Raw genomic sequence first — 12,622 nt, 5'->3', positions numbered from 1 at the left:
CTGCTGCGGATGGACTAGGTGAGTGTGGACATGCTCCATTTGGGAAAGAATATGTGGCTATCGTGAGGAGCAGCTGGAGTCTGGAGGAGGAGACAGAGCTTCTTGGGGCCACAGGTATGGCTGCTCCAGAGCCCAGCTCTGAGATGGATATTTTATTGGGCACCTTGGATAACTTGCCAGGTGGAAGTCTATTCTCAGGCAAATGCCCAAGTCTTTCATTTAGAGAAGAGTAATGCCTGACAGGTTGGGGCATCTCTGATGGGTGGTACAAAAGTCCTCATTTTCAACCGGAGTGCCAACAGATCCATCTTGACTCAGATGTCTGGGCATGTTTTATAGTTTTTAGTGTGTGGGTCTTGCTTCTTTCATTAAATTTGTTTCTAAGTATTTTAAGGTTTTTGATACTATTGTAAGTGATATTTAAAATTTTATTTTCCAAGAAAAAAAATAAAATAAAATTTTATTTTCCAATTGATTGTTGCTAATGTATAGAAATACAACTGATTTTTGTATTTGGATTTGTCTCCTGCAACCTTGCTAAATTTGCTGATTAATTTTAGTAGACTTTTGTAAATACCTTAAGGTTTTCTATGTGGACAATAATGTTGACTGTGAACAGAGACAGTTGTACTTCTCCCCTGTGTTATCTTTGTGCCTTTTTTTCTTGCCTTACTCCAATGGTGAGGACTCTAGTACAGTGTTGAATAGAATTGATCCGAGTTGATATCCTTCACTTGTTGATGATCTTTGGGGATCATTCATTCAGTCATTCACCATTGAGTATGATGTTAGTTGTAGTTTTTTATTAGGTGAAGAAATTCACTTTTCTGTTTTTTTCATGAGTAGGTATTAAATTTTGTCAAATGTTTTTTTCTGCATCTATTGAGATGATCATATAATTTTCTCTTTATTCTGTAAATGAGGTAAATTACATTGATTTTCAGATGTTAAAGCAACCTTGCATTCCCCAAATAATTCTATTAATATCCCAATAAAGTTTATTTTTAAGAAAAAAAATACTAATGGATTAAAATGATTTCTAAAAAGACTCTGATGGTCCCCCATCCCTCTTAGGATAAAATCTAGCACCCTATACTTCCTTTTCTGCCCTCACCCACCACACTCCAGCAGCACTGGCCTGCTTTAGGTGTCTTCAATATACCAAGCTGTTCCTTGTCTTATTGTCTTTGCACACACACACTGTTCGTTGGGGTTGCTTCTCTGACCCTTCCCTTCCTCCCACCAGTTGGTCCCTTGTCATATGCCGCCTCTCACGCTGGTACCTAGTAGACACCTCAAGTCCCCAGTGACAAAATGCAGGAGCATGAGGGCTCTGATCTCTTCTCCCCCTCCCCACTGCTGGTTTTATTTTCCCCCCCAATATTTATTTATTTGTCTGGCTGCATCTGGTCTTAGCTGTGGCACTCAGATCTTCATTGCATCATGTGAGATCTTTCATTGTGGTGCACAGACTCCTCTAGCTGTGACGCACAGACTCCTCTAGCTGTGACACACAGACTCCTCTAGTTGTGACGCACAGACTCTCTAGTTGTGGCTCGGGTTCGGTAGCCTCACAGCATGTAGGATATTAGTGTCCCAACCCGGGATCAAAACCGAGTCCTCTGCATTGCCAGGTGGATTCTTAAGCCCTGGACCCCCAGCGCAGTCCCCTCACTGCTGTTGTCTTAGATCACCATCCCTTTGCACCTGTACCTCTGCAGGAGACACCTCACCTGTCTTCCTGCCTCTGCTCACTGCACCTTCCACATTGCAGCCAAGGTGACTTTTCTAAGGGTCAGCTCTGACTGTTGAGGTCCATTGTCTGAACTCATGCTTAATGGCACGCTCAATGGACGTGATCTTCTTAAATCCCCCGAGAACCTATGAAAACAGATGCAGCTTGTGACTGTAGAGTAGGTCCTTCTTGCCCCCCATCTCTCCTCTGAGATGGGAGAGCTCTGCATGTGCAGTTCATGGAGGGGCCTGAGTATGTAGAGACCCCAGCCCTGCACTCTGCGACGATCTCATGGTTGGCACCAGAAGCTACTTTGCTGCCGTCCGGATCTGGGCACTGGCCCCAGGAACAGGGAGTGCCCTCTGGGCTGGACCCCGGGTTGCCTGTCCCCGCCTAGAGGGAACACGGAGTCCGGAGTGGATTCTTGGAAAAGCTGCATCAGGGAGTTTAATGAGTGACCTGCAGGGCTGTTTTCCACCCCTGATGGTTCAGAACAGCCTCAGAGGTCAAGCAGCAGCAGGAGGCTGGGCAGCTGGATGTGGCTTTGGCCAATGGCAGCGGCAGCTGGAAAAGCAGAGTGGAAAACACCCCTCTGGGGCCAGCTGAGCTCCCTTGGGAGGCACCTCCTCCCCTTGGCGATCATTCTGCGGATGAGGGTGGAGTGGGAAGCACCGGACTCAGCATCACAGCCTGGATTCCAGGCCAAGTCTGCCCCTGGCTGGGGTAGACTTGGAGCAATCGCTCCCTCTCACCTGCCTCTGTTCCTGAGCTTCAGGGTAGGGGATAGGAGATGGGGGTGGGAGGAGGTCAACGGAACACACCCTGCTGTGGCAGCTCCTGCGGTCTGGAGCTGCTGATGTCTCTCCTCTTCATCCTGCTTCTGGCCTGCCCTCTCCTTCCCACCCGCCTTCCTCGGAGGCTGGAGGCAGGGGAGCCTGGAGGGTGCGCTGAGTCCTTCTCTTCCCCTGTGTGCTGTGTGAGCTTGGCCGAGTGGCTCACCTTCTCTGAGCCCTCCTTCCCTCATCTGTGAAATAGACATACTACTTTTTTTTTTTTTTCAATCTCTGGAGTTCCTGGGAGAATTAAATAAACTCAGGTCTATAGGGCACTGAACAGTCAACAAATACTTTGACAAACACGAAGGGCCGGTGTGAGTCTGGGGAGAGGAGGTGGGAGGGAGCAGCAGTTCTCACCACTCAATGCCACGTCCCCAGGATCGACCCTTTCATGAGCGGCAAAGTCCCTGACTCCATAAAACATTAACAGCTCAGCAAAGGGCAGGGCTTAAGTTGTGACCCGTGGCCCCTAGGGTTGCACAAAAAAAAGGTTGTTCAGTCCAAGGATAGTCTTTACAGGTGGGCCCTGGACAAAGCGGGTATGAGGAGGAACTGGGAAGCTCCTCCCTCCTTTCTTCCCTCATCCCTGGACTCTCTCACCAACCCGGCCTCAAATTCCACCATTGGCAACTTCTGTGCTTTAAGCCAGCAATTGGTAAACTATGGTTCCTATTTGTTCTCATGAAGCCTGCAGGCTAAGAATGGTTTTTGCATTTGTAAACGGCTTAAAAAAAAAAAAAAAAGACTGTTCTGTAACACATGAAAATTGCGTGAACTTTAAAACCTAGACAGTATATTAAAAAGCAGAGATGTTGCCAACAAAGGTCTGTCTAGTCAAAGCTATGTTTTTTTCCAATAGTCATGTATGGATGTGAGAGTTGGACTATAAAGAAAGCTGAGCACCCAAGAATGGATGCTTTTGAACTGTGGTGTTGGAGAAGACTCTTGAGAGTCCCTTGGACTGCAAGGAGCTAACCAGTCTATCCTAAAGGAAATCAGTCCTGAATATTCATTGGAAGGACTGATGCTGAAGCTGAAACTCCAATACTTTGGCCACCTGATGCGAAGAACTGATTCATTTGAAAAGACCCTGATGCTGGGAAAGACTGAAGGCAGGAGGAGAAGGGGACAACAGAGGATGAGATGGTTGGATGGCATCACTGAATCAATGAACACGAGTTTGGGTGGACTCCGGGAGTTGGTGATGGACAGGGAAGCCTAGCATGCTGCAGTCCATGGGGTCACAAAGAGTCAGACACGACTGAGCGACTGAACTGAACCGAAGTTAAAACACAAATGAAGTGTTATTGGAAGCCAGTCACTCCTTCTCTGTGTGTTGACTGTGACTGCATTTGCAGGGCAATGGCCAGGGGAGAAGTTTAATGTTTTCCCCAAAGCCAAAATGATTCACTATTTGGTCCTTTATAGAAGATGCTCACAGACCCCCAGTTCAAGAGAAAATGAAGGATTAGTTGCTCAGTTGTGTCTGACTCTTTGCGATCCCACAGACTGTGTATGCCAGGCTCCTCTGTACATGGAACTCTCCTGGCAAGAATACTGGAGTAGGTGGTATTCTTCTCCAGGGCATCTTCCCGACCAAGGGATCGAACCCAGGTCTCCTGCATTACAGGCCGATTCTTTACCATCTTCAGCCACCAGAGAAGCCTGGTTCAAAAGAAACAAACTTTGAAATTGGGAGTACCCTGGGGAAGATTCATTTGGGGCTGTTGGTGGGAGTCCCAATCTAACCACTAACCAGTCACCTATCAGGCAAGGGACTAGGCCCTGTTCCCTCCGAGTGTCCTTTTCTCCACCTATAAAATGCACGTAGAGACTCCTCTGTTCACCCCAGCCCGGCTGGAAGGGCTCTGTTTATGAAGTCTTATCTCCATACATCCCTTAGTGGGAAATAACTCTGCTTTTCTTGTTGCCCAGATGAGAGGCTGGGGGTGCTAAGGAGGAGGTCAGTGTCACACTGACCAAAGGGAGCTGGGACAAAGGACCAGAAGCACATGGAAGAGAAATGGCCTCTTTCTGCCAGAGGCTGTGTTTAGGGGCAGCTGGCACAGAGCGATCACTGAGGCAGGGGGCTGTGGGCAGCCCAGGCAGGAGGGCAGGGATGGGGGGAGCTCGAGGAACAGCATTGCTGGGCTTCTGACAAATCCTCTCCCAGCTTACTGGAGACAGGTCCATACAAACACAGACATTCCAATCGTGTCCCTCACCAGCTTACCCTGTCGAAGCCAAGACCCCTACAGGGGCCCCACAGGCCCCCAGAGTCTGCCTGACCCTCTTTGGTTTCTGATCGTACTCCACAGCCCCCACCCCTCCTCCCGCCGAGCTGCCGCATCCTTCTACCTGGGGTGGGGGGACACCCTGGTATTTGTCGTTCCCTCTGCCAGAATGCCCTTCTGCCGACTTCTGCACGGCTGTCTCCCTCACCTTCCTTGGGTCTCTGCTCCAATGCCACCTACTCAGTGAGGCCTACCCTGACGGCCTGTTAAAAATTGCCCCTGAACCCCCACCGTCCCAGCTGAGTTCTTCTCCCCAGCACCCTCGCTAACTGACAAACACACGTTTCACTCACTTCCTTGCCCTCTATAAACCTTTGCCATGAGAACATAAGCTTCACGAGCACAGGAATTTTACGTTCACTGTCTGGCACATAAGTAGGACCTAATGACTCTCTAAAGGATGATGAAATGATCAAATGGCATTAATTCATTAAATACGTCGACTTAAAAGTATTTACAACCTAAAAGTTGAGAATTATGTTTTATTCAGTGGCAACCCTTGGGACTTCAAGCCTGGGAGGCAGCATCTCAAGTTAGCCTGAGAAAACTGCTTGGAGGAGGCGAGGGTAGGAGCCAGGTTATACAGAAGTTTTGCAACAGAGGGCAGGTATGCTGCTGCTGCTAAGTCGCTTCAGTCGTGTCCGACTCTGTGTGACCCCATAGACGGCAGCCCACTAGGCTCCTCTGTCCCTGGGATTCTCCAGGCAAGAATACTGGAGTGGGTTGCCATTTCCTTCTCCAATGCATGAAAGTGAAAAGTGAAAGTGAAGTCGCTCAGTCGTGCCCGACTCTTAGCGACCCCATGGACTGCAGCCCATCAGGGGGATGCCATTGCCTTATTACTGTTAAAGGAAACCAGATGTCCAAAGTTAAGGAATGGAGTGCTTTCTACGTACGGGAGGATGCAAGGCTCACTGAACTCAGTCCTTTCATAGGCACCTCAGCCACCCGGGGTCAGTTTCCTGTGTTTTTCACATCCTGTGCTTCCTTGGGGCTCGCCAGCTCACACTGGAGGGCTGCCATCACTGACTGCGACATCCTTGTTTAATGATATGGCAGAAATATTCCATTCCTCAAATACAGTTAGCAATTATTTTTAATTAAGAATTACTCTTTGCTACCAGGGATAGCTGCTGTCTGTGTGATATATCTCCTTCTTCATTTAATCATCCCCACAGCCCTGGGTTGTGGGCACTCTCATATTTTCGTATTTTTGGCTGAGGACACTGCGCCCAGAAAGGTGCCAGGGCCACCCTATCCGTAAGGAGCCTGGGCTCCATTGACGGGGAGGGCCGCGTTAGCCCCATCTCACCAGGGGACTGAACCACCAGGACCTAAAGGGTGGTGGTCTTCCTCCCAAAGCCCCTCCTTACCAAAGCAAAATAACTGGAGGAAGAAACCAAAGTGGTAAACACAGACGTTTTTATGGTTTCCATACACACACCCGGTTCAAGATGACAATGCCAGGTATGGGGGGTGACAGCGGCTGCGGCCCCCGCTCCCCTCAAGCGTCTCAGGGCGCTGTGTCCCCGCCCGGGGTCCCCTGGGGCTTGCGGAAAGCCCGCAGAAGCCCGCCAGGCTTCATTTACCCAAGCCTGCCTGCTGTCTTCGCCACCTAAGGACAGCGTCTGTCACCTCCCTGCTGGGCTCCACCCCCACGGCGGAGGAAGCTAGGGGAGCTCGGATTCTCGCTGTCCTGGGGTCAAGGCTGCCGCGCCGAGGCGTGTTTGCTGAAGGTCTCGCTGACGCACGGGGACAGGAGAAGATGACGTCGCTTGCCACGGCTGGGTGGCATGGGCAAGGGCACCACCTGGGTGGCGGGGGGGCGGGGTCCAGTCCTCTCTGGCCCCCATCCCCGGAGGTCGCTGCCCCTGCCCGCGGCCCTCAGTAGGGGTAGGGGGACACGGCGATGAGCAGGACGAAGACGCTCTGGTGGCGCGGCGCTGCGGCGCGCACGGTGAGCCGGTAGAGGCCGGCGCGGGTGAGCGCGCGGCGGGTGTAGATGGCGCCATGTCCGGCGCGCAGCGGGCGCAGCGCGAAGGGGCTGCGCGGGTCGGGCTCCAGCACGCTGAGCTCCGTGCGGTTGGCGGGGATGCCGGCCTCGGAGAAGGCGGCCAGGCGGGCCACGTCGTGGAGGGCGCGCACGCCCAGGGGCAGCGGCAGCAGCTTGTACTGCAGCGTGGAGGGGCCGCCCGAACTGCAGTCCTGTGAGCAGCGCCGGAAGCACGTCCTGCGGGACAGACAGACCGACCGATTCCGGTTTGCCATCCGCGTGCCCGGCCGCCCGCATAAAGCAGACTCCACCCCCAACTCCCGCAGTTCAGCTGTGAGCTGCCGGACCACCACCTCGTGCGCCCCATGCCTCTACAAGCGTCACTGTCAGCCCATTTTAGAGAGCAGCAAACTGAGGCCTCAGGAAGCCAGAGACCTGCCCTTTCCCACCCGAACAGGTCCCCCATCAGTGATAAGCCCTCTAGGCACTCCGGAACCCCAGAACTGGCTTTGGATTTGCAGCAGGGTAAGGGGGGCTTCTCTTGTAGCTCAGTTGGTAAAGAATCTGCCCGCAATGCAGGAGACCAGGGTTTGATCCCTGGCTGGGGAATATCCCCTGGAGAAGAAAATGGCAACCCACTCCAGTATTCTTGTCTAGAGAAACCCATGGACAGAGGAGCCTGGTGGGCTACAGTCCATGGGCTCGCAAGGAGTTGGACACGACTTAGCAACTAAACCATCACCACCACCAAGGGGGTTCAACCTTGCCAAGGGTGCCCCCCTCCCCCCACCACTGGCTCCAAGCCTCAGCCTAGGCTTCGTGATTAATAGAGCCCCCGGCAGGTCGCCACCCAAAATCCTTGCCCTGACAGCTGCATCTCTTGCCAGCCAAGGTCCCTTCGTCTGTGCATCTTTATGAGTATCTGTAGCCACAGTGAGAGACCTGGAGGAAATGTGTTTTGTGTTTGTGTGGCTGTGTGTGAGTCCTCAGGTTTTGCCTGTGGTTCTGGGTGGAGTTTATGCGCCTGCGCGTGTGTTCCTGTGTCCGCTTTCCTGAATGGACTCACGTGTTCCCATGTGTCCCTGTGTGTCCATCCCCCAGCACCCCTGCCTCCCAGTTCTCTCCCGGCTCTGGCCTCTCCCTGCGCTCCGTGCTTAGCGGACGCAGCGCTGTGCAGGAAACGATAACCGTTCGAGTTCACATCCCAAATAGCTGCAGGAAAAGTGTTTTCCTTGATGGCATGTTGCCCTTGAGCTCAGGAGCCCCGCCCAGGAGTTCTGGCAGGGTTGACCCTCTGGCCCTTCGAGGACCTCTGGCCCGAGACAGGGCCTTCCTGGAGAAGGAGGAGTCGGGCTCTCCAGGAGCCAGAGTGTCCCGCTGCCCAGCTCTTAGCAGACCATCTGCCCACACCCCCCAACCCCCAACCAGCTCAGCCCTTACCCAGGGCTGGAGCCCTGCCGGTAGGTGGCGGGACATGGTGTGTCCACACACTGGTAGCTGCCACGGGTGTTGAAGCACATCTGGCTGGGCCCGCACTCGATGCTGTCCTCCTCACACTCGTTGATGTCTGGGCAGGCAGGTGGGTGAGGAGAGCAGGGTGAAGACATGGGGCAAAGGAGAAAGAGCCCAATGCAGGAGCCAGGGAGGCGTGGAGGGGAGGGGTGGGTTAGGTGGGAGAGCGATGCCCTCAGAGGACAGCAAGGTGGGTAGCCCCTTGCCTGGTCCCCAGCTGACACTGTGACAGCCCAGCTGGCAGGCCCCTGGCACCTCCCCTTCTCGCCAGGTGGGCACTCTGGGGACCGCTGAGCCTGGAGCTGGCGTAAAGAGGCTGAGGGAGACAATTGCCTTAGGACCCTGAGAGGCCACGGCCGGTGATCCTTCTCTGCCCCCCATCCCCGTGGGAGCCCCACCCTCTCAGAGGCCATTCGGTGACCCCCACAATAGAGTGAGGCATGAAGACTAGAAGCAGCAGCTTGACCCACTGCAGAGCACCTTAGGGGAAATGTGCTGGCCTAGGGCTTAGAGGGCTTCCCTTCTACTCCCAGCAGCCGCCGCCTTGCTGAGCATGGGCTCTGCGGCCACCCTCCTCATCCAGACATTTATTGGAGGGGCCGTGTGAGCCCCACCTCGCCAGGAGGCCGAGACACAGAGAGGTGAAGCGAGTTGTCCAGGGACACACGCCCAGCTATGTTCAGAGCCTGTCCACAACAATTTCTTAGCTCCCGCTGGGATTGTGGGTGCTGCTCTGGCTCTGGCCACCTGGGTGGGGGAGGGCAGCACGTACCCCCTCCCTGCCCCTCTGTCACAGGAGATGATTGAGAGGGGACTGGAGAGAGCAGACTGGGTGAGAGACGCCCCTTCCTGCTCACCCTGGCAGTTCTTCCCGCTGGGGAGGAGGCGGTAGCCTGCAGGGCAGAGGCACTGGTAGCTGCCCTCTGTGTTTCGGCAGGCGTGTTGGCACAGGTTTCTCACGCGGCACTCGTCCAGGTCTGGCCCCGGGGCGGGGTAGGGGTTGCGAGCAGAGAAACACTGAGTCACAAATGCCCAGGTGGCCACACGCCTGCCCATCGCCAGGCTCGGGACAAGTCAGGGAGATCCCCTGCTTAGGCACCAGGGATTTCTCCCTGCCATGCCCCTTTCCTGGTGGCCCAGACAGTAAAGCGTCCGCCTACAGTGCGGGAGACCCAGGTTCAGGCCCTGGGTCCAGAAGATCTCCTGGAGAAGGAAATGGCAACCTACTCCAGTATTCTTGCCTGGAAAGTCCCATGGATGGAGGAGCCTGGTAGACTACAGTCCATGGGATTGCAAAGAGTCGGACATGACTAAGCGACTTCACTTTCATGCCCCACCCAACCCTGGATGGGGAGGTTGGGAGAGTCCCTGGGCTCCATGTGCACCAAGCCATGGGGTGGGTGTCGGGGGCAGATAGCGCTCCCAGGACAGACGGTTCTGTCCAGGCAGTGATGCTGAAATACACCTGCCTTCCATGCCTTCCCCTGTCTGCCGCCCAGCGCCAACCTGCCTCCACACAAGGGCCCTCGACCCGCATGACTCTGTAGCACTCCCCAGTCCCTGTTGACCTTCTCAGGTCAACCTGGACCATTCTCCTTCCCTCCCTGACCGCTTCACCTCTGCGCACCGGAGGAGAGTTCCTCCAAGTGGGTTCCTGGGAACACTTGCCTTCCCTCTGGGTAATGCGAACGTGAAAGTCACTCAGTCGTGTCTGACTCTTTGCGACCCCATGGACTGTATAGAAATTCTCCAGGCTGGAATACTGGAGTGGGTAGCCTTTCCCTTCTCCAGGGGATCTTCCCAACCCAGGGGTCGAACCCAGGTCTCCTATATTGCAGGCAGATTCTTTACCGGCTGAGCCACAAGCGGTAAAGAAGTCCTGCAGTCAACGGTTTGGAAAACGCTCCACCCACTTTGGAAGCCCCCTGCCCACTGGCACAGCCGGGGTTCCGAGAAACCATGTAGTGAGGAGGCAGCCATCTGCCTGCATCGCCATCCTACTTGCCTGCACCCTGGGTTTCTGAACACGGGCGTGGTGCCCACACGCCCAGCCCGGGGGCCTGAGTCAGCACAGCGGGGTGTGTCCCGCGGGGTTCAGTCTTACCTGTGCAGACGCCATTCTGCCGGATGAAGCCGGGCGGGCACCAGGCCCGGCCCATGCTCAGGGCTCTGGGGCCCGGTCGGAGGGAGACCCAGGCGTGGTAGGACCCTCTGGGCTTGGGGCCACGGGCCTGCAGCCAGGCCACCAGGGGGTCCCGGTGGCTGACGGTGGTCACGTTTGGTCCACTGCGCTCCAGTGGGGTGCAAGTCTTGCCATCGCGGAGGAGAGTCTGGCCCGGCGGGCACAGGCAGCGGTAGCCGCCCTGGAGGTTGTGGCACTGGTAGGCGCAGGGCCCGGGCAGCTGCAGGCACTCGTTGATATCTGGAGGGGAGCAGGGCCAGGCCAGGCGCCCAGGCGGCTCAGAGTTGTGCTGCTCCGCCTGGCTCTGGCCATCTCTCTTGCCCTCCAGCCTTTCCCAGAATCCAGCTGCCTCGACCCCTGCACACCAGCCTGCCACCAAGCCCTCCCTCTCCGCACCCCCAACCTCCTCTCCCCTTCCAGGATCTAGTGCTCCAAGAGGTTCCCATGTCCCCCAGCCCCGAGCCCCAGACCCCACGGTCCCTTAATGGGTCCCTCAACACTCCTCCCTTCGGCCCCCAGGCTCATTCTTGGCAAAGCTTCTCTGAGACCCACCCGCCTCTCACCACCCTCCTCCCCCTCCTAGGCCCCCAGGGAAGGTGACCTTGCTGGGCAGGGGGTAGGAAACAGCAGGTGAAGCACAGATCAGGCGTGTGCTGCTTGCACACTTGGTTTTGGCTCCTATTTCTATTCACTGAACTCAAGTGTCATCCTTGTTATGACGGCTCCCTGCCTGTGAACTGGGGGTGCCGACCAGGGTCCCAGCGAGGGGGTGGCTCTCCCCGTACCTAGGCAGGGCAGGCCGGGGTCCTGGACCTGGTAGCCCCTGGGGCAGCCGCAGCGGTGCCCGCCTGGGATGTTCTCACAAGTCTGGTTGTAGTGACACTCATCTGTCTGCTCCAGACACTCGTCCACATCTGGAAAGGAAGGAGCAAGGGTGGGCCGGGTTGTGGGGCAGGGGGACGGTTGCTGAGCCCAGAGCCCCTCTCCCAGGACACATCACGCCTCTTAACATCTGGGCCTCATCCCTGTCTCCTTCTTCAACTTCAGTGCCAGCTGGTGGAATGCCAGCCTTTGCAACCACTACGTTTAATTATACCAGGTTTAGAGGGTAAGAAGGGTCTGGGTTCAAAGGAAGGAAGGGGCTTAAAAGGTGGGCTTTGGAGGCATGGGGCTTCCCTGGTGGCTCCGACAGTGAAGAATCTGCCTGCAATGCAGGAGACCCAGGTTCCATCCCTGGGTAGGGAAGATCCCCTGGAGAAAGCGATGGCAACCCACTCCAGTATTTTCACCTGGGAAATCCCATTGCCTGGCGGGCCGGCTACAGTCCATGGGGGTCATAAAGAGTCAGACACGACTGAGTGGCTTAACGCTTTTGGACGCAGAGCCCCAAGTTTGGACTGAACTCTGCCATGTTTCTTGATCCTTGAGTCAGGAACATCCCTTCCCTGAGCCTCAGTTTCCTCATCTGTAAAAAGGGGTCACGACAGGACTGTTTCATGGAGTCACGGGGAGAAAACTGGCTCATGCACATGAAGGGTTTAGGACCCTGGTGTATGGGCAGAGCTCAAAATATGGTGAGAAAGAAGGAAGGGAGTGCAGGAAGAAGACAGGAGGCAGAGGAGTCCTACGAACAGTCACCGAAATGGAGTGACTGCCTCTTCTGAGTCCAAACTGATCATACTCTCCCCACTCACCGATGGCCTCTCTCGGAGAAACCAGAAAGAAAGTGAAGTCGTTCAGTCGTGTCTGACTCCGCGGCCCCATGGACTGTAGGCCCCATTTTCCAGGCAAGGGTACTGGAGTGGGTTGCCATTTCCTTCTCCAGGGGATCTTCCTGACCCAGGGATCGAACCTGGGTCTCCAGCATTGCAGGCAGATGCGTTTACCGTCTGAGCCACCAGGGAAGCCCAAGGACCCAGCATTATGAAAGCCTAGAATGCTAGGGCAGGAAGGACCCTAGAAGTCACATATCCAGGGCTGGCACCTAGGTTTCATCTCGAAGGGCAGCTGCAGTAGTCACTGAAGCTGGAGAAGCTGTGTTAAGGATGCAGAGGCTGGACCACGACCCAT

General features: G+C 55.1%; 1 protein-coding gene across 2 annotated transcripts in view; it reads right to left on the bottom strand.

Moving 5' to 3' along the window:
* Positions 1 to 5,333: 5,333 nt before the first annotated feature.
* The window catches only part of HMCN2 (hemicentin 2), a 177,898-nt gene continuing 170,609 nt past the window's right edge, over positions 5,334 to 12,622 (bottom strand). For both annotated transcript variants that reach the window (XM_061433841.1, XM_061433842.1), the window contains exons 94-98: positions 11,338 to 11,466; positions 10,475 to 10,792; positions 9,228 to 9,347; positions 8,299 to 8,425; positions 5,334 to 7,095 (exon numbers count right to left, since the gene is read on the bottom strand). In XM_061433841.1, the coding sequence (XP_061289825.1) occupies positions 6,750 to 7,095; positions 8,299 to 8,425; positions 9,228 to 9,347; positions 10,475 to 10,792; positions 11,338 to 11,466 (1,040 nt within the window). In that variant the 3' untranslated portion in view covers positions 5,334 to 6,749. The remainder of the gene's footprint in view (positions 7,096 to 8,298; positions 8,426 to 9,227; positions 9,348 to 10,474; positions 10,793 to 11,337; positions 11,467 to 12,622) is intronic.

Source organism: Bos javanicus, chromosome 11, assembly GCF_032452875.1.
Source record: "Bos javanicus breed banteng chromosome 11, ARS-OSU_banteng_1.0, whole genome shotgun sequence".
NCBI classification, from domain to species: Eukaryota; Metazoa; Chordata; class Mammalia; order Artiodactyla; family Bovidae; genus Bos; species Bos javanicus.
This window is presented reverse-complemented; position numbering and strand designations above follow the sequence as displayed.